Genomic DNA, 22,294 nt, shown 5'->3' on the forward strand with positions numbered 1-22,294 from the left:
CCAAAAGACTATTTACAAAAGAATACACTGATAAATGAGCTGTCGTAAAAATTCAAACAAGCTGCTCTTCAAAAGGTAGCTAGAGAATGTAAAGACAGTCACAGACTGGTAAAAACACCTGCAAAGCCCATGTCTGAAAAAGGACTTCTATCCAGAACATACAACAAACTTTCAAAACCCAATAATAAGAAAACAATCCAATCCAGTAAAAAAATGGACAAAAGTTTGAACACCCTTCACCAAACATGATAAAAGATGGCAAATAAGCACACAAATAGATACTCATAATTTCATTAGTCATGAGATAAGATACCATCTCATATCTTTTAGCATGACTAAATTTAAAAAGCCTGACCACACCAAGTGTTAGCAAGGCTCTGAAGAAAAGTAAGACTCATATATTCATGGTAGAAATGTGAAATGGTACAATCACTCTGAACAGTTCGGTGATTTCCTAAAAAGAAAATTTATAACATTACATGATTCAATCATTCCTCCCCTAGGTATTTACTCAGTAAAACTGAAAACATATGTCCATTAAAAACTTGTACACAAATGATCATAGCTTTAGCTGTAATAGCCAAAAAACAGCAACATGTAAAATGTCCGTAAACAGTTGCCTAGGAAAACAAACTGTTATGCCTATCCACTGGAAAAGAATGAACTACTCAGCAATAAAAAAGAATGAACTATTGACACATCAGCAACATGATGAATCTCAAAATAATTATGCTAAATAAAAGAGGCCAGACCTCCAAAGGAGTATATACTTTATAACTCCATTTATATTTAACTCCATAAAAAACCAATCAGCAGATCACTGGTAGCCTGGAGAGGGAAGGATGCAGGGATAGGTAAAGTGTGGAATCATAAAGGTACAGAAAAAATGTATAGCAGTGATGTTACATTCATGATCTGGATTATGATGGTTTCACAGATGTATATGTATGTAAAAGCTTATCAACTCTTACACTTCAAATATGTGCAGCTTACTGTTAAGCCAATCATCCTCAATAAAGCGTTTAAAGATCCACATTGAACTTTTTCATTTGGATAGAACTTCCAAAGCATTATATTGTGCCAAGGAAAAACTATGAAGGGATTCTAATTATACTAAAAATCAGGGATCAACAAAATAATACCACAGGCCATATCTAGCCATGCTAATTCTTTTATGAATGAAAGCAATCACAGATTGCTTTCCCTACCACAAGTATTAAATAGTTACCAAAAAACTCCACATTACCTTCAAAGCCGAAAGTATTTAATTTGTGTCATGCACAAAAAAAGTTTGCTGACCTCTGCTATAAGTCAACAAAAGATCACAAAATAAATGAGTGGCTTGCTTATGGAGTAATTTTAAGAAGGAAAGATCAATATGGTAATAGAACCAAGAAGTCTTTCCAGAAAGCATCATTAGGTTTCAATCTCTCCTACCATAAAATAGGCCCACACATCTTTTAAACTTAGGACACAGAAACACATAATAAATGCAGTAAGTAAAGGTAAATGTAGATTGCATATTATCTCCTTTTCCATATACACTTACATAACACTTTCTACTAAAGAAAATCTTACCTAATCTGTTCAGTCTGTACAATCCCTTCTTTGTGACCCTCCAAACGAGCAGCCAATCTCTCTTTATCAAGGCGCACACACTCTTCATCCTGAAAATAATCACTGGTTAGTGAATATTTTAAATTTTTATTTAACTTTTATTTATTTTGAGAGAGACTGTGTACAAGTGGGGAGGGCAGAAAGAGAGAGGGACAGAGGATTTGAAGCAGGCTCTGTGCTGACAGTCTGACAGCAGTGTGCCCGATGTGGGGCTCAAAATCATGAACTGCAAGATCATGACCTGAGCCCGTTAGATTTTCAACTGACTGAACCACCCAGGTGCCCCTTTATTCAACTTTTAGAATAGCAACAAAAAATTACATGTAACTTTTCCTTACATAAGTTCCTGCCTAGAACTTTCCACTTATCACTGGCCTTGAATCAACTCAATTTTAAGATTACTTTTAGTTACATAAGGACAACAATAATAAGTAACAGTTGTGGGGTGCCTAGGTGGCTCAGTTGGTTGACTACTGGATTTTGGTTGAACAGGTCATGATCCCAAGGTCGTGGGATCAAGCCCTGCACCAGGCTCTGTGATGAGTGCGGAGCCTACTTAAGATACCCAGTCTCTCTCCCACTGCCCCCTCCCCTGTTCACAAACTCACTCTCACACTCTCTCTTTCTCAAATAAAATAAAAAATTAGTAAGTAAGTAAATGTTGGATCACACAAGAGTAGAAGAGATTAAAGGCTTACCAAAGAACTTCAGCAACTCTTTTCAATATTTATTTATTTTGAGGGAGAGATGGAGAGAAGGTGTAAAGGAGGGCAGAGAGACAAGAGAGAATCCAAGCAGACAGCACTATCAGCCTGTCAGATGGAGCCCAACATGGGGTGGGGATCAATATCACCAAGCCTGAGATCACGACCTGAGCCAAAACCAAGAGTCAGACGCTTAAAGGGCGTCTGTGTGGCTCAGTCAGTTAAGCATCGGACTTTTGCTTTCGGCTCAGGTCATGACTTCACAGTGCAGGAGTCTGAGCCCCAGTCAGGCTCCCGTGCTGTGGATGCGGGGCCTGCTTGGGATTCTGCCTCTCCTTCCCTCTCTACCCCTTCACCACTGTGTTCTCTCTTTCAAAATAAATAAACTTTAACGAGTCGGATGCTTAACTGATTGAGCCACCTGGGCATTCCACAGCAACTTTTTTCCATGATTAAATGTTCGTCTCATAATGTATCACAGCTACTTTTACTCACAAAGATACACCACAAATAAATTCCTTCTCTTCAGGAAAATTTATTAGTAAATTTTATGAAAAGCTTTCACTACAGTCAAAAATTTTGTTTTGGAGCTAGTTTTTTGCATCTGTTGCCTCAGGTCATGAGTCTATTAGCATTTCTGATTACCACAAGTGAAACTTTAATGGTTTTCAAAGTATGTTCCTTGGACCATTAGACATTTCCTACAGAGTGACCCATGGGCCACTTCTCTGAATTTAACCTTGGTAGCTTAGCTTTTTTCTAACCTGCATGTTAGAATTTCAGGTAAAATTTAATCTGAAATATGTTCATTTAAAAACAAAACTTGGGGCGCCTGGGTGGCTTAGTCGGTTAAGCGTCCGACTTTCGCTTAGGTCATGATCTCGCGGTTCGTGGGTTCGAGCCCCGCGTCGGGCACTGTGCTGACTGCCAGCTCAGAGCCTGGAGCCTGTTTCAGTCTGTGACTCCCTCTCTCTCTGACCTTCCCCTGCTCACGCTCTCTCTCTCTCTCTCCTAGAAATAAATAAAACATTAAAAAAACAACAACAACAACAAAAAACTTCATCAGGGCACCTGGGTGGCTCAGTCAGTTAAGAGTCCAACTTTGGCTCAGGTCATGATCTCACGGTTTATGACTTCGACCCCTGCATCCGGCCGGCTCTGTACTGACAGCTCAGAGCGAGGAGCCTGCATCAGATTCTGTGTCTCCTGTCTCTGCCCCCTCCCCCACTCAACCTTGCTCTCACACCAAGTGCTCTCTCTCTCAAAAATAAAAAAATTAGGGGCGCCTGGGTGGTTCAGTCGACTGAGTGTCCAACTTCAGCTCAGGTCATGATATCGCGGTTCATGGATTGGAGCTCCTCATCAGGCTCTGTGCTGACAGCTCAGATCCTAGAGCCTGTCTTTGGATTCTATATCTCCCTCTCTCTCTGACCCTCCCCTGCTCGCTCTGTCTCTACCTCTCTCTCAAAAATAAATAAAACATTGGAGCACCTGGGTGGCTCAGTTGGTTAAGCATCCAACTTTGGCTCAGGTCATGATCTCATGGTTCGCAGGTTTGAGCCCCGTGTCGGGCTCTGTGCTGACGGCTAGCTCAGAGTCTGGAGCCTGCTTCCGGTTCTGTGTCTCCCTTTCTCTCTCTGACCCTCCCCTGTTCATGCTGTCTCTCTCTCTCTCAGAAATAAATAAAACATTAAAAAAAATTTTTTAATAATAAATCATTAAAAACATTTTAATAAAAAAATAAAATAAAAATAAAAACATTAAAAACAAAACTTGATCTAGTTCAATGCCCACATTCAACAAATGAGACAAGTGAGGAAAAGAGCCAGTGTTTATGGCTAACAAAATATGATACTATATAAAAGGCATCAGCATACTCAAGAGATCTAAAAACATGTTCTGCTTCAATTCATGCTCTTATATTAACCTATCATTTAAAACAGACATATTACTAATATGAACACAAAGAGAGTATTTTAGCAAACTGCATTAATTTTAGACATCTGTAATGAAGGAATAGCACAAATTACTCAAGTTCCTTAGGAAACTATTGATTTTAAAGACAACTGTAGTCTAGATTTTAAACAGATCAGAATCTTTGCCCTCAAGGTTTCTCTCTAAGCATAGTGCCTTGCAGGTTCCCAATATTTTATGTGCTGAACTAAACACAATTAATGTAACATAACTATTTATGTAACTCTTTTAACTTGATAAATACTCTGGAAAGAATTTTATTACGCTATTTCTTGCTGATTTTTCAAGTTAACAGTATCCTAGCAAATCAGCATTTCTGGTATGTTCAATTGCTTTTCAAATAATTAAACTCTAAATTTCAGGTTTTTCCAAGTAATTAGTATGTCTAAATTCACTCGTTTTGTTCATAATGGATTACAACCTTCTTTCATAAAGAGAGAACAGGTAGAAATTTTCATTTTACTGCTGCAAAATTTGTAGTCAGTATATACAGTGTGATGGCTGGGAGCCAGGTTGTCTGGGCTCTATTCCTGGTTCTATGAACCTCAGGAAGTAACTTGTTCTGAGGTGTTTGCTCATTGATAACATGCACCATACTGACAACTTCAGGAGTTTTTGGTAGTGGATTACATGAGTTAATATACAGAAAGTGTACAAAACATTACCCAGAGCAGAGTAGGAAAAATGAGCTAATTAACATTACTATCATTAACTAAAACATCAAGTCCATGTCTCAGAGTTTGCTTAATTAAAATCACATTGTTTTAAAATTAATTGATTAAAATTACACTGTTTTAGCACGAAATTTCGTCAATGTTTATACAAAGCATACACATCAACAACCCTGTCCCTTTAACAGTCACATTTTTATTCTTACCTGTGGATGCTTTGCTGTTTATGTAGTAGGCAAAAGGTACAACTATTTGCTTTTTATGCAAGTGTGAAAAGGAGATTTACGGTTTTCTAGTAATGTTAAATTAGTGATGACTACAAGTATTATTTCCTATATTGTTAACTGATATTGTTACTCATTTCTCAGATTTTAAATGTATCTCTCGTACATAATCTTCCATTTGCATGGGGTTTTATATGTAACTGATCTGGGACTTGTTAAATAATGTAAATACAAGTCTCATACTTGTATACTTAAAATTTCTAAGGCTTAATTATCTTATACAGTATGGTAGCTGTTCAACTCTTCTTTCTAAAGATAACTGCATTTCTTATACAGTTTCTATTTCATGTGAACTATCTTTATTTACCAATATTAGCATTCTACTGCTGGCTGTAAAATACTACAAGGTGCCTGGGTGGCTCAGTCAGTTAGTTAGGCATCTGACTTCAGCTCAGGTCATGATCTCGAGGTTAATGAGTTCTGTGCTGACAGCTCAGAGTCTGGAGCCTGCTTTGGATTTCGTGTCTCCCTCTCTTTCTGCCCCTCTCCCACTCACACTGTCTCTCTAAAAATTAATCGTTTTTTAAAAAAGTGTTTTTAATACTACAAAAAATAAGCAACCTCATACATAGCTATTTTAAGAAGTAACTATAAGCACTTCTTGTTCATAGTTCTTAAAAAAAAAAAAAAGGCATCTTCTAGGGGAACCTGGTTGGCTCAGTTGGTTAAGAGTCCGACTTCGGCTCAGGCCATGATCTCACAGTTTGTGACTTCAAGCCCCACATCTGGATCTGTGCTGACAGCTCAGAGTCTGGAGCCTGCTTCGGATTCTGTGTCTCCCTCTTTGTGCCCTTCCCTGCTCACACCTGGTCTCTCTCCCACTCAAAAATAAACAAACATTAAAAAAAAAAAAAAAGAGTACAGCAAATTCTCACAATCATCTTATTTCAGGGATAGGCAAACTACAACCCAAAGGTAGACTCACCATCTGTTTTATAAAATTTTATTGGAATACAGCCCTGTCAGTTCATTTATGTATTGCTTATGCCTGCTTTCACACTATGATAGCAGGCTGGAATAGTTGGACAGAAACTAAATGGCCCAAAAAGCCTAAAATATTTACTATCTGGACTTTCACAGAAGAAATCTCCCAACTCCTGATGAAGCCGAATACTTGCGTCAATAAACAAAGAAAAATAAAGTGATCTGTCCATCACATAGTATGTAAAAGACCTTAAACTGTAACTCAAACTACTATTAATCAAACATTCATAATACTACAATAATTTTTCCAGATAAAAACTCTTAGGACTATTATGAAAAAGACTTTTTATTCAAATACAATGTATTTTGTACACTCCAATTCACATTTAAAATAAAGTTCCATTACCTCAATTCGTGGTTTCTTTGCTTCTGCTAAAACTTCGTCTGCAGCTCGTTTGACTTTAAGGGGGAAAAAAAAAAAGTAACTGTATAGTTTTGGAATAAGTTTTTTAAAGTTCAATATAAATACACAGCAAAACATACCTTGGGTAGATCGCTGAAGACCTATTTCTAGAGGGGCACTTCTGTCTATGCTTGCCGACGTTGCTGAAGATTTAAAAAGATTTAGATGAGAAGCTCAATATTTGAACACATATACTAGACACTACTACAAATAAAATGTTCAATATTTGTTATTTCTTACTTTACATACGGTAATTTCCTGAGGGGAAAAAAGTTTTAAAGCAGCTCTGTAAAACATTTTATTATAAAAGATCAATCTATGTTTAAAAGTCTTTAAAAGACAAATTATTTTTAACAACTCAGCTGACAAATTACTGTGATAATAACTGAAATTAACTGGTCACTTCAAAGAACATATACTCCAGTACTACACATGCACATAAAATGTATCTGAATGTAAATACATACACATATACGTAAAAGAAAAGGCTTTTAAGTTAGTATTCACTTTAAAAACGTAAATTTTAGTTATTCACAATTGGTAAAAAACAAAAAACTGCATATACCTTTTTTAAATTAATTTTTAAATTAACATTTGTTTATTTTTGAGAGACAGATAAAGTGTGAGCAAGGAAGTGGCAGAGAGAGAGGGAGACACAGAATCCAAAGCAGGCTCCAGGCTCCAAGCTGTCAGTACAGAGCCCAATGTGGGACTTGAACTCAGGAACTGTGAGATCTTGACCTGAGCTGAAGTCAGACGTTTAACCAAATGAGCCACCCAGGCGCCCCTACAATTACTTTTTAAATTAAGTCATTTAAATTGTGAATGGTTGGGGCGCCTGGGTGGCTTAGTCGGTTAAGCGTCCGACTTTCGCTTAGGTCGTGATCTCGCGGTTCGTGGGTTCGAGCCCCGTGTCGGGCTCTGTGCTGACTGCCAGCTCAGATCCTGGAGCCTGTTGCAGTCTGTGACTCCCTCTCTCTCTGACCCTCCCCTGCTCACGCTGTCTCTCTCTCTCTCCTAGAAATAAAAATAAAAAATATTAAAATAAATAAATAAATTGTAAATGGTTGAAAATAATGAAACTAACAAAAGGGTGTACCACTCCCATCCACTTAGTTCCCACCACCCTACATGACTATTTACTATCAAGATACTCTTGAGTATCTTTCTAGAAGTTCTTACTGTAGATTCAAGAAATACAATCTTAGACTTTTATTTGCCCCTCTTTTTAAAATTTTTAAATGTTTATTTATTTACTGGGCCGGGGCGGGGGGGATGCGGCAAGAGAGAAAGGAGAGAATCCCAAGCAGGTTCTGTGCTATCAGGGCAGAGCCCAATATGGGACTCAATCCCAGAAACTGTGAGATCACAATCTTAGCCAAAACCATGAGTTAGATGCTTAACTAACTGAGCCACCTATGTGTCCCCTTCCTCTGTTTTAACAGAAAGGATAGCATATTATATACACTATCCTGACCTTTTCCTTTTTATCCTAACAAAAGAGCTCTAACATACTGATACGTGGTGCATTCTTTCTTTTTAAAGCTACATAGCATTATCAACATAATAGGAACTGGTTCTTTCAAAGAATTAACAAAACTGAAAACCCCAACCAGATTTATCAAAAAAAAGAGGACTCAAATAAACAAAATCATGAATGAAAGAGGAGAGATCACAACCACCACTGCAGAAATACAAGCAATTATAAGAAAATATTATGAACAATTATATGCCAACAAATAGGACAATCTGGAAGAAATGGATAAATTCCTAGAAACATATAAACTACCAAGACTGAAAAAGAAATAGAAAATTTGAATAGACAAGGCGCCTGGGTGGCTCAGTTGGTGGAGTGTCTGACCTCGGCTCAGGTCATGATCTCCCTGTTCGTGAGTCCGAGACTTAGTTTGGGCTCTCCACTGTAAGCACAGAGCCCCCACTTCAGATCTTCTGTCTCCTCCTCTTTCTGTCTCTCCCCCCGCTGGCACTCTCTCAATAATAAAAAAAAATTTTTTAATTAAAAAAAAGGGGTGCCTGGATAGCTCAGTCGGTTAAGTGGCCGTCTTCGGCTCAGGTCATGATCTTGCAGTTCATGGGTTTGGGCCCTGCATTGGGCTCTGTGCTAACAACTCGGAGCTTGGAGCCTGCTTCAGACTGTTTCTCCCTCTCTCTCTGTCCCTCCCGTGCTCACACTCTGTGTATGTCTCTCTCAAAAATAAGTAAATTAAAAAAAAATTTTTTTAATAAAAATTAAGAAAAAATAAATTAAAACAAATTTTGAACAGACCCATAACCAGCAAAGAAACTGAATCTGTAATCAAAAATCTTCCAACAAACAAGAGTCCAGAATAGGATGGCCTCCCAGGGGAATTCTACCAAACATTTAAAGAGTTAATACCTATTCTTTCAAAAAATAGAAATGGAAGGAAAATCTCCAAACTCATTCTATGAGGCCACCATTATCTTGATTCTAAAACCAGACAAAGACCTCACTAAAAGAATGACAGACCAATATCCCTGATGAACATGGATGCAAAAATTCTCAACAAGATACCACCAAATCAAATCCAACAGTACATTAGAAAAAGTATTCACTGTGATTAAGTGGGATTTATTACTGGGCTGCAAGACTGGCTCAATATTCACAAATCAAACTACATGATACACCACATTAATGAAAGAAAGGATAAAAACCACATGATCCTCTCAATAGATGCAGAAAAAGCATTTGACAAAATACAGCATCCTTTCTTAATAAAAACCCTCAAGAAAGTAGGGACAGAAGGAACACACTTCAATATCATAAAGGCCATACACAAAAAAGACCCATAGCTAACATCATTCTCGATGAGAAAAACCTGAGAGCTTTTCCCCAAAGGTCAGGAACACGACAGAAATGTCCATTCTCACAACTGTTGTTGAACATAGTACTAGAAGTCCTACCCTAAGCAATCAGACAACCAAAAAAAAATTAAAGGCACCCAAACCAGCAAGGAAGAAGTCAAACTTCACAGTTCATAGAAGGACATGATACTTTATACAGAAAACCCGAAAGACTCCATCAAAAATTTGCTAGAACTGATAAATGAATTCAGCAAAGTAACGGGATATAAATTCAACATACAGCAATCTATTACATTTCTATGCACCAACAATGGATCAGCAGAAAGAGAAATCAAGGAATTGACCCCGTGTACGATTGCATCAAAAACCAGAAAATAACTAGGAATAAACCTAACCAAAGATGTAAAAGACTGGTACTCTGAAAACTACAAAACACTTATGAAAAACTGAAGAAAATACAGAGAAACGAAAAAAATATTCCATGCTCATGGATTGGAAAAACAGGTAAATGTTAAAATGTCTATACCACCCAAAGCAATCTACATATTCAATGCAATGCCTATCAAAATAGCACCAGAATTCTGAACTAGAACAAACAATCCTAAAATGTGTATGGAACCAGAAAACATCCCAAGTAGACAAACTAATGAGGAAGAAATATAAAAGCAAAGTGGAAAGTGTCACAATTCCAGACTTAAGCTGTATTACAAAGCTGTAATCATCAAGACAGTATGGTACTAGCACAAAAACACACAGATCGATGGAACAGAATAGAGAACCCAGAACTGTACCCACAACTCTATGGTCAACTAATCTTCAACAAAGCAGGAAAGAATAACCAATGGAAAAAAGTCTCAACAAATGGTGTTGGAAAACGAGATCATAATGAAACTGGACCACTTTCTTACACCGTACACAAAAATACACTCAAAATGGATGAAAGACCTAAATGTGAGACAGGAAAACATCAAAATCCTAGAGGAGAACACAGGCAGCAATTTCTTTGACCTTGGCCATAGCAACTTCTTACTAGACACATCTCAGGAGGCAAGGGAAACAAAAGCAAACATCAACTACTGGGACCTCATCAAGATAAAAAGCTTCTGCACAGCAAAGGAATCAAAAAAACTTTTTAAAAGGCAGCCTACAGAATGGGAGAAGATATTTGCAAATGAAATATTGTATAAAGTGCTAGTATCCCAAATCTATAAAAAGAACTTCTCAAACTCAACACCCAAAAACTAAATAATCCAGTTAAGAAATGGGCAGAAGACATGAACAAACTTTTCTCCAAAAAAGACATACAAATGGGTAACAGACATACGAAAAAGTTCAACATCACTTATCATCAGGAAAATGCAAACCTAAACCACAATGAGATACCACCTCACACCTGTCAGAATGGTGAAAATTAACAACTCAGGAAACAACAGATATTGGAGAGGACGCAGAGAAAGGGGAACCCTCTTGCACTGGTGGTGGAAATGCAAGCTGGTGCAACCACTCTGGAAAACTGCATAAGTTCCTCAAAAAGTTAAAAAGAGAACCACCCTATGACCCAGCAATTGCACTACTTTAAGAATAACCACTCAATAAGTGCTTACTGAATGTTCAGAGGACAGTACAGAAAGATAATACTCTTGCTCATGGTCTTCCCATTATGCAAGAGATTCTATGCAAATCAGTATTACTGTTAAAGTCATGGAATGCAGTAAGTGACAAGACAGGTGTTAATGACTTAAAGGTAGTAAACACCCCAAAGGAAGGTTAAAACCAAACAGTCTCCTGTTGATTTATTCATACTATCATGTGATTATATCAATTAATTCATACTCACCAATTTATATTCTACCAATTGTACCAACTTATACCAATTTGTTCATATTCTTTAAGACAGCAAATTAACGATTACTCATTTATACCGGTAACCACCTACTATTAACCACTGTTCTAAATGCTGGGTATTTAACAACTACCTGCCCCCTTAGAGTTTACCCTCTAATAGAGTAGACAAATATATTAATAAGCCAATATATAATTTCAAGTCAATGTAAGGGATTTGACAAATATAAATTAGGAAGATACTATACACATTAGATGTATGTGGAAAAACAATGCTATTTTCTTTTTTAGAGTGGTAAGTTCTTTCTGACAGAACGTTAAAGCACAGATTAAGGTGGTAAGAAGACCTGTGACAAGGTAGAGAAACAACTGAACACAGAGAAAATACCAAGTACAAAGGCTTGAAAAGTTGGGATAGTTAAAAGAATCAATAAGACTGGACTGTGAGCAAAGGAAGGCTGGAAGCAGATGAGGCCACAGACATTGAGGCAGAAGCAAAATCACACAGGTCAGGATGAGGAGTGTGAGCTTTATGCTAAATGTGACGGGAAGCCACAGGATGGCCTTGAGCAGGTAAGTAACACAATCAAGTTTGTATATATTTTCCAAAACAGGTCACTCTAGTGAGTAGGCGAAGACTATACTAGAAAATACAGAGTAGGCACCTGTAAAAAGGCTATTTAAGTCTAACGGGGAAGGATGGAACACAGTGAGGGTAGAATAGTTAAGAAACTCATGCTTTTAGGGGCGCCTGGGTGGCTTAGTCGGTTAAGCATCCGACTTTCGCTTAGGTCATGATCTCGCGGTTCGTGGGTTCAAGCCCCACGTCGGGCTCTGTGCTGACTGCCAGCTCAGAGCCTGGAGCCTATTTCAGAGTCTGTATCTCCCTCTCTCTCTGACCCTCCCCTGCTCATGCGGTCTCTCTCTCTCCCTCTCCTAGAAATAAATAAAAAAAATATTAAAACAAAAAAAAAGAAACTCATGCTTTTAAAGTTAAAGAAAAGGACTTGCTCACACAATGAGATGTGAGAAAAAAGTAATCAAAGATTTCCCCAGGGTTTCTGGCCTCAGCAACTACATGAATGGAACGCCATTTACTGAGATGGGAACACTGAGAAATCAGACCTATTTTGTTTGAGGGGAGGAGGGAAAAGAGGAAATCGGCATTCTATTTCAGATATGTTGAATTTCAGATGCCTATTAAATATCCAAGGAAAGATGATGTGGAGAGTGGATTTATAATTTGGAACTTAGGAACAGGATGAATATGAGGAAGCTAGCAAAAGAAAATGAGATGGACAATGAATAGAAAGAGACCAAAAGAATCTGCTGCCCCAAATGCCAAGTGAAGAAAGGTTTTCCAAAAGGAAGCATTCAACACTATCTAATTCTGTTGAGAGACCAAACAAGATATGGGTATGAGAGACCAAAGGAATAAGTAACCCTTAAGTTAGTGTTGACCTCACAACAGTGATTGTGGTGGGATATGAGCAGGATAGCCAAACTGGAGTGGATTTAAGAGGGAAGCAGTGACATCACACAACTGTCACAAAGAATTTTCCAATAAAAAGGAAAAAACAAATGGTATGGTAGATAGCAGGAATGGAGGGGGTCAAAAAACCATTTTTAAATGAGACGTCTCACAGTATGCACTTTAAAGGGAATGATGCAGAGGAAAAGAGAAAGATGATGATGCAAGACAGAAGCAATAATTTACAAAGGCAGAGACTTTGAGAGTGTGGAAGGAAATGGAAGTGGTGACGGGTCTTGGGGTGAAGACCATACCATATGGTGTTACTCACCATAACAGGAAAGAAAAGAGAGTACGTGCACATAGCTGCTAGCAGGTTAATTTTTTAGTGGAAATATAAACTCTCTTCCCATTGCTTCTTATTTCACAGGGGAGAGAGAAACGATGGCTATTTAAGAGTGGGAGCAATTTAAAAATTACTCACATGCTTCACCGTTGAGATATCCAAGTAGATCTTTTCGGTCAGGTCTTCTAACCACAGGAATATTTTCAGTCTGAAATCAAAATTTTAAATTAGTTATCAAATCAATAACAATTACAAGAAATGTAATAAAGACAAATATAATGTAATGTCTGAACTTTATTCCAACATATCTTGATAACATTTAGAATCTTACCTTTAAAGAATAACTAAGCTAAACAATCTAAGTCTTCAAAAAATTTAAGCATATTAACTTTTAGTAACTTCATTATTGAAATTCAAGTAAGATACCTAAAAGATAACCATTAGAAACAATGACCCAGCCTCTTCAAAATACCAATTCCAGTCTTTTTTGTTCCTTTGGCTTAAATATTGTATGTTACTCATGATACTTTGCATATTTGAGGCAATTATATTTTTAGCCCCATTGCTTGCTCATTATATGCAATGTTTCCAAAGTGCTTTCTTTTCTCAAACACAAAACAGACTTCCTCAAAATATTCTATTTGAACTCTAAAATACACTAACATAGCCATAAAAACTAAATTTTCATAACAATAGGTATGTTGTTTAAGCATGGGGAAAAATTTAGGAGATTATACAGCAAAACACTAATGGCAGTTGCTTACTTTCCATGCTACACATTTCTTTTTGATCTCTAAGTTCACAAATTCTGTATGGAAAGGGAAAAGTTTAAAAAATTAAATCTGGAAAATGTATCTATTTTGGTAAAATGGGTAATTTTCCTTTATTCTCCTACATTAGCAGTTTGTAAAGAGGTATGCAAATAAAGCTGTATACTTTAGTCACCAGGTCATCTTCAGGTCATGAATTCAATGAATCCTGTAATTACCACAATTTTCCATATCATTTTTATAATGTAAACAAACAACTAAGTACAAGAAAGACTGGTGGCTGCAAGATTATTTAATTAAAATCCCTCTGTCACTTTATATACGCAACAATGAAATAACCAGAATCCTTACTACCTTTGGCTAATTGTGTACTAATTACATTTCACTTCAAACATTCTGTACATACTCCATGATGACAGAGATGAACTATATTTAATCATTCAAAATTAACTTCTTTTTAAAAGGGTATACTAAATTTTAATTTCTGCTAGGAGTATAAACATTTAAGAGCCCAAAGGTTTTTGTGTGCTTGTTTTTAAAAACTAGTCTACATAGAGTATCATAAATAGTTAAAAGATTTAAATTAATTTCCTTTAAGTTACTGTTTTTAAATCTGATAACATACCTCATTATTTGGTTAATAATGAATTATCGACATAATACAGCCAACTGAAGAAGATATATAGGAGCTATGGGTCCAGAAAACTTATTTCATACATGGTGTGGTCACAAGAAAGAGCAAGTAACACAGAAGAGGCAAAAACAAAATTTGTAGAACCCTAGAAATTTACAATTCTGCCCTTTCAATCTGTCAAGTATTTTAGAAAAACAAAAGACTTAAATCTTATGTGAGCAAGAGTCCTAAGGTCCATAGTAACAATTATAACCATCAGTTACATGTTACAACCACTTCCACTTCCCAGGAACCTATCACTGTATCTAAACCAAGCATCTGGATCATCTTTATTACCACAAAAGGAATGGATACAGCCAACAAAACATTCTAATTACTGCCTAATTCAGTTTTTAAAGATTTAAGATGAAATAACATAACTTTATAGAATGCTGTTATTTTTATTCCACTATTTCCCAAATCCTAAGTAGTTTCATCCTATATGTTATTTTTTTCTGTATGTATTAGATGCTGAATATTTATTTCCTATTCAGAAAAACAGAGTTCAAATACTGAGACAATGAAGGCAGGAAAAACTGAAATCAAATGAATTTATCAATAAAGTATAAAAAAGGTTTATTAAACTGACTAAAAGGTAATTCTAACTTTTTTCCTTTTTTTTTTTTTTTTAACATTTATTTTTGAGAGACAGAGACAGACAAAGCACAAGAAGAAGGGCAGAGAGAGAATGAGACAAAAATCTGAAGCAGGCTCCAGGCTCTGAGCTGTCAGCACACAGCCCAACACAGGGCTCAATCCCACGAACTGTGAGATCATGACGTGAGCCAGATGCTTAACCAATTGAGCCACCCAGATGCCCCTGATTAAAAAATAATTTTAGGGTTGTCTGTTAGGAGGATGTAGGTGGCTCAATCAGTTAAATGTAGACACTTGATTTTGGCTCAGGTATCTCACGGTTATGAGACTGAGCCACACAATCTGCGTGAAGCCTACTTGGGATTCTCTGTCTGCCTGTCTGTCTGTCTGTCTCTCTCTCTGCTCCTCCCCTGCACATTCACATGCATTCTCTTCCTCTAATAATAACAGTAATTATAATAACAATATGTTAACCTTGATTCTGATACCCAAAAAAAGGTTGTTTTTTAAAGTTTACTTATTTATTTTGAAAGAGAGGGAGAACGAGAGGGAGAAGGGCAGAGAGACAGAGAATCTGATACAGGCCCTGAGCTGTCAGCACAGAACCCCACAGGGGGCTTTAACCCACAAATCATGAAATCATGACCTGAGGCCGAAATCAAGTCAGACCCTTAACCAACAGAGCCACCCAGGTGCTCCCCAAAAACGTATTTTTGAGATCAGAGTTCTGAATATCAGGGTCCTTCTACAGACTTATACTTTTTTTTAAATACTCCTATAAATGTCTTCAAAACTTTTCTTGTAAATAGTGCCCACATTTTACATGAAAGTCACAGATCTAAAAATATGCATAAAATCACAGTGATCTAATTTTGAACTTCCAGTAGGCTGTCATACAGACAAGCCTTTTATTCTTTTGATTTGAAACCCATGGGAAGTGATCCATGCCACATAATACCTACTATCTGAAAAAAAAAATCATTTTATAATGAATTTTACTTACGGCAGCACGTCGGACATAAACAGGATGAGAAAGGTGAACATTATTAAGTAGAAACAAGATAGAATCCAATGTGTAGTACTCTCTGGGTTGGCCTTCCTTTCCAGTCCTGAAATAATTAAAATTTTTACTCAATTTTAATATAACTCCTTAGACTTAATTATATGTACGAATTTATCTATATTCACTTTGCTACCCAAGAATGGATTTAACATGGTTAACAATAATATATATAAAGTATGAAATCTAGTAAGTGGAACTGTCATTAAAGCAAAATGACACAAAGGCAGACAATGAAAAAAAGCAAGAAAGCAAGCACACTATATCCATACTCTAAGATACTGTACACTTTTTAGAATTTGACCCAAATTTCATTCTGGTCTTTGTTAATAGAAAAACCTAGTCAGTTACAGAGTGGAAAGGATCCACAAGAGAAAAGCTGATTAGAAGAAGCACAACTTTTAACTTACAAGAAATTCATCCTTTGTCTCCTAAATAAGATACTGGTACACAACATCCTTAACAACATTCTTACAGCAAATACAATAATAAATTTCAGAGATATAATTCTTATGACATCCCTCAGATTAAACCAATGATGTAAAAAGAAATCATAACGAATTCTACCTGTGGTAAAGCAATGCTTTTTCAAGGCGCTTTTTTAATGTTTGTTTGAGAAAGAGGGGGAGGGAGAACACAAGAGGGGAAGGGGCAGAAAGAGAATCCCAAGGAGGCTCTGTGCTGTCAGCTCGGAGCCTGGTGTGGGGCCCAGATTCACGAACTGTAAATCATGACCTGAGCCAACTCAAGAGTCGGTCCCTTACCGACTGGACTACCCAGGCACCCTAATACAGTCTAGAGGTTCAAGCTTTTTAATGAAACCACATAATACTATTAGCTCAACAACAGTTGTGTCCAATTTCACCCTTCTTACTATATTTTCATCTAAAACATGTCAGTGTATTATTTGAACTCATCTGAATACAGCCCAATATATTCAGCCCTAACTGACATCTCTCTAAGCCTTCATTTCCACTTTTCCTATGAATTGACATTATTTCAAACCATACACCACTACCAATTATTGTACTATGAAATGTAACATACAAGTAACCAAGTTTTTTTTTTAACAATACATAAAAGCAAAGTAATAGAACATACTACATGCCATAAGGATAAGTATTCTTTAAAGTAATGAAGTTAGACATATGTACATGTGCATAAAGATGAATAAATGAAAATATATTTATTGGTGCAATTCACTATTGTTAAAAATTTGAAATCTATTCTAAACATCCCCTTTTCACTACTAGCTTCACTGAACCACTATCAAAACATTTCCTTTCCAGCTCTTCTGCCTTTAAGCATACAGTTCCCTGTCCTTTAAGACCTAACCCATCATGTCACCTTCAAAGCTCCTAACCTACTCTTCAAAGCTTCTCATTTGTTCATGAAAAACTGGTAGCATGTCTACGTGCCAAACATACTTCTATGAAACCTTTCCTAATATCCCAAGCTAGAAGCGATTACTCTCATAAGAGTCAGAATGCAATTCTTCCCAAGTTATGTTTTATTTCATCTACTCTGATGAAGTTAACCTCCTCTGAGTCAGGAACCAAGCTGCTAAAAATTTTCTATTTCCCAAATAGAACCACCCTGTGGCGCCTGGGTGGCTCAGTCGGTTAAGTGTCTGACTTCGGTTCAGGTCATGATCTCACAGTTTGTGGGTTCGAGCCCCACGTCGGGCTCTGTGCTGACAGCTAGCTCAGAGCCTGGAGCCTGTTTCAGATTCTGTGTCTTTCTCTCTCTCTGACCCTCCCCTGCTCATGCTGTCTCTCTCTCAGAAATAAATAAAATGTTAAAAAAAAAAGATTCATTATTTAAAAAAAAAAAAGAAGAAATAAATAGAACCACCCTACATCCTGAGTACTCCTTAACCATTTTTTAAAGAAAAAAATAAACCCGTTAAAATTCCAATCAAAGATAATTCTGTCTGTGCAAAATTTTTTGACAGGCCAAAACCAAGAAACTCAGAATGATGTCACTGCATCAACATTTCATAAAGCTAATCAAAACACAAGCCCTCAAGGCCAAAAAACTGAAACCAACAAACTAAATTTTCCCTAGCTTTTCATCAACTTTTCAGAGCTCAGTGCTTTCACTGGATCAAGCAAAATGAGTATGAACGTTCTAGCCCAAGGTTCTAATTATCCAAATGAAACACCAATGAGAGATCACCTGTAAAAAGGCCCCCAAACCATTATCAGACCTATCTCTAGATAGTTTCCTTAATGCCTTCAATTCAAAAAAAACCCCGCGTGGATCAAACGTTCCAAAATATTTACCTTTAAGCCCATTTCCTAAGATCACACAACACCATCAATACCTTGCTTAGCTCCTGAAAGCTCGCTCCATTTTACCAATAACTTTCTCCCTGCAGAAATGCCTGGCCTCGCCTCCACCACGGGTTTTGAGGACTCTTCCAAAGTGACCAAATCTTTTTTCCGTTCTCAACTTCAGAGAATTGGTTCCCTTCTCTCTTCCTTGGAGAATTATGAAAGGAAAAAGAAACAGACCAGGAGCTTGCAAGGGGCAGCAGGGATAGTTACAACACATGGTAGCCTCGAAGAGAAAGAACAAACTAAAGAACACAAAAAGACATCTGCAGGACCGGGCGGTCCGTCTGTTTCTGCACCTACACACGTTGCCAACACTCGACACACACCGGTAAAAATGAACTAGGAAAGTCACAAACTCCTGTGGTACCTCTCCCCCTTGGTGTCCCAAAGACTTAAAAGAAATGGACCACTCGGGATGCACCTCCTCCGGTTCTCTCCTCACCTAAAAGTGTAACTTCTTTTTCTTGAGAAAAACTTTTACCCAGAGACCCGTTTTTTTCTCCATCCATCCCCAAAGGGAATCGGGGGGAGGGGTTAGGAAAGAGGTCGCCTGGAGGCGCCCAACTCTGCCCGGCCACCCCCAGGCCACAGCCAGGCCAGACTTACCCCCAAACTACATAGTTGGTCTTCACATTCTTGGGCCAGGAGAACTCGCCGAAGATCACTTCGTCTCCCTTCACCACAATCTCCTTCTTCTGGATGTTGTACTGTCGCAGGACGCTGAGCACGTCCGCCATCTTCCCCCCCCCTCGCCGTCGCCGCCGCTGCCGGCCCCGGGCGAAGCCGCCGCCGCCGCGCCTGCCTCCTTCTTCCCCTGTCGCCTCGCCCTCTTCCTCCGCCGCCGCCGCCGCCGCCGCCGCCGCCGCCGCGAACCAACAGCAGCCGCACTAGCAGCCGTCCTCGCCTACGACAGCAGCAGGGGCAGTAGACACTAGGCCGCCGAGGACCCCGCGCTATGAGGCAAGGCCCCGCCGCCGGCTGCCCGCGGAGAACGCCTGACTGCGCGCCTCCAGCGCCGTAAGGCCGCCGCCAGGGGGAGCCGCGACCGCCCAGGAACACGGCCCTCCCAGACTCCCACTCGGCTCGGGGCCGAATCCCGGCCCGGAACTCGGAGCGCTGGGATACCGCGCCCACGTACGGCGCACGTACGGGGAATACTGCCGGGCGCACGCGCGGACACGGCCTTCGGCCCTCGGCCCTCGCAGCGCGCACGCGGCTAGCGACAGGTGCGCGCGCACCTGCAGACAAACCCGGTAATTCTGCCCCTAGAACGCGCGCTGGGGGATCGCCCACCCACCTTGACTGCGGCCAAAGGCTCTCCAGTCGTTCCTGTGGGAAGAGTGGAGCTTGGCGAAGGGTTTCCAGAACCCTGGGATTACCTTCCCAACTAAATGGGACCCATTAAATGGCCTCTAGGTTTTAGTGATCCGATTAAGCACCTTTAGAAGGGTGAGGTTTTGGAGGCGGGGTTTGGTTTGGGGATTGTTTTTTGTTTTTTCTGTATTCAGGTAGTGATAAAAACCTAGTCCGGAGGAGACCAATCCCGGGTACCTGTATTTGTTAGCTGCGTTTGACCTTGGACAAGATGCCAATGCCTTCTCACGGCATTATTTGGTTCTTGGAGAAAAGGACTTAGTATGAGAATAAGATGAAAGAAAGCGTCTAGCAAATCTTCAAAATATCATAAATGTTGATCTTCCACTTCAGTTTCTTAGATGATGACTGTTTCCATTCTGGCCCCTTCTCCCTGCCATCCCCAAAGCGGTACGCTTAAAATCCTCTGTTCGAAAATTCTAATGAAAACTCAGAGAACGCGAATCAAGCTGTCAGAACACTTTGGGATTACTTGATTTTTTATTGGTACTCAGAACGCTAAAGGTGTCCTTGCTGTGCTGGAAACAATGAAATAAATTCAATATACTGTGGCCTATATACCTTAAACTGAACATATTCCGTGGGAACCATAATTTTTTTTTATTCCTTCTACTACCTCAGGGAAGGGGAGGCAACTTCTTGATTGACATCCAAATATCTTGATCTGCCTCGAAAGGGATCCATTTTCATTACGTTCACTACAGAGGGATATAGAAGTGTATGGTTCATTTCCTATACTATCTATAGCCATTTTCCAAAGGAATTTGAGAAATTTTGTCAATTCTCCAAATGTTCCATCCCTGTGGTAGATTCCTGAATCTCACCATAAAAACAGGCACTATGAAGCACTTACTACTCTAATCTCCCATACTGCTTTATTCATACTTGTATGAGAGTACCCAGTATTACTTGACAGCCCACATTAGTTTCCTTGCCTGTCTCCTCCTACAAAACTGAAGGGCAATAGGCCTGTGTCATCATATCCTAGTGTCTAGCACATTATTTGGCACATTATTGGCTCCTAGAAAATGTTAATAAATGGATAGGTGAGTTCAACAAACTCTGTATTTGATGGGTAGAAGAGTCAATGATAGTCTCTCAGATGACTCTTAATTTTATTTCATACACGGAACAAATCTTAGTCCATTCAGACTCCTATAAGAGAATACCATAGGCTGGGTGGCTTATAAACAACAGAAATTTCTTTCTTGTAGTTCTAGAGGCTAGGATATCCAAGGTCAAGATGCCAGAAGATTAATTGTCTGGTCAAAGCCTGCTTTCTGGTTCATAGACTTCAGACTTCACATTGCATACTCACATAGTGTAAAGAAAAAAGGAGCTTTCTGGAATCTTTTTTTACAACGTCCTAATCACCTTCCAGAGGCCTCATTCCTAACACCATAACCTTGGGGTTAGGATTTCAACATATGAAGGGGGATGGGTGGGTGACCACAAACATTCAATCTATAAAAATGACCAGTCATTCTTTTAGGAAAAAATGTGGTTCTGAGGATAGTAATTCTTCAACTCAATGTAATGAGATATGGCATTAGTAATTTGTTGCTTGTAACAGTTCAAGAAATGGGTGGATCATTTTGTTTTTACTTAAATCCTGTGGGATTACCCCACTAATATTGTTTCGGTAATATTGGTGCCAAATTACAATCAGTAAAAGACAAGATTAGTACTAGAGCTGAAAACTTACAAAATTAACTAGAGAAAAGTTGGAAAATCAGTCTTGTTTCTTGTCTTGGGCGAAAGCTACCACTTCTCCAGCCATCAGCTTCTGAAAAATTCCTAACAATTCTCAGTTTGAATTCTCCTGATAGAATAAACAGCTAGCAATCAGGAGAAAGTGGTAAATCTTTTTAGTTAAAAACCATGGATGAGGGATGATTATCTTAGAGTTTTGCTGCTATGTCTATTCTTAACAATACCCCATGAGATCCTTTCCATCAATGTCCAAGAACGGTTGTATTATGATACCTTTTCCAGATGACTAAATCTCCAGGTTTTAAATTAGGAAGGGTTTGTTTGAGTATTTTGGAAATGCAGCTTGAACTCTCTAGTGATAATTCTGGAGGGATCATAAATCACTTGTATTTATTTATGTTAGTCTCTAATGGATAGAATCTAAGATTAGAAGTAAATGTTTCAAGGGCATCTGAGTGGCTCAGTTGGTTAAGCGTCAACTCTTGATTTTGGCTCAACTTATGATCTCATGGTTGGTGGGATCAAACCCTACATCAGTCTCTGTGCTGACAGCTCGAAGCCTACTTGGAATTCTCTATCTCCCTCTCTCTGCCCCTCCTCAGCTTGCTCAACTCACTTTCTCAAATAA

At 38.5% G+C, this 22,294-nt stretch overlaps 1 protein-coding gene across 1 annotated transcript in view; it reads right to left on the minus strand.

The window, feature by feature from the left end:
- Window positions 1-19,632, minus strand: part of CDC73 (cell division cycle 73) — a 119,597-nt gene extending 99,965 nt beyond the window's left edge. The window contains exons 1-6 of the mRNA XM_039257486.1: window positions 19,186-19,632; window positions 16,184-16,289; window positions 13,279-13,348; window positions 6,718-6,780; window positions 6,581-6,633; window positions 1,579-1,667 (exon numbers count right to left, since the gene is read on the minus strand). Of these exons, the coding sequence (XP_039113417.1) occupies window positions 1,579-1,667; window positions 6,581-6,633; window positions 6,718-6,780; window positions 13,279-13,348; window positions 16,184-16,289; window positions 19,186-19,316 (512 nt within the window). The 5' untranslated portion in view covers window positions 19,317-19,632. The remainder of the gene's footprint in view (window positions 1-1,578; window positions 1,668-6,580; window positions 6,634-6,717; window positions 6,781-13,278; window positions 13,349-16,183; window positions 16,290-19,185) is intronic.
- Window positions 19,633-22,294: the final 2,662 nt, after the last annotated feature.

Source organism: Hyaena hyaena, unplaced genomic scaffold (assembly GCF_003009895.1).
Source record: "Hyaena hyaena isolate Hyena2069 unplaced genomic scaffold, ASM300989v1 scaffold_622, whole genome shotgun sequence".
Taxonomy (NCBI): Eukaryota; Metazoa; Chordata; class Mammalia; order Carnivora; family Hyaenidae; genus Hyaena; species Hyaena hyaena.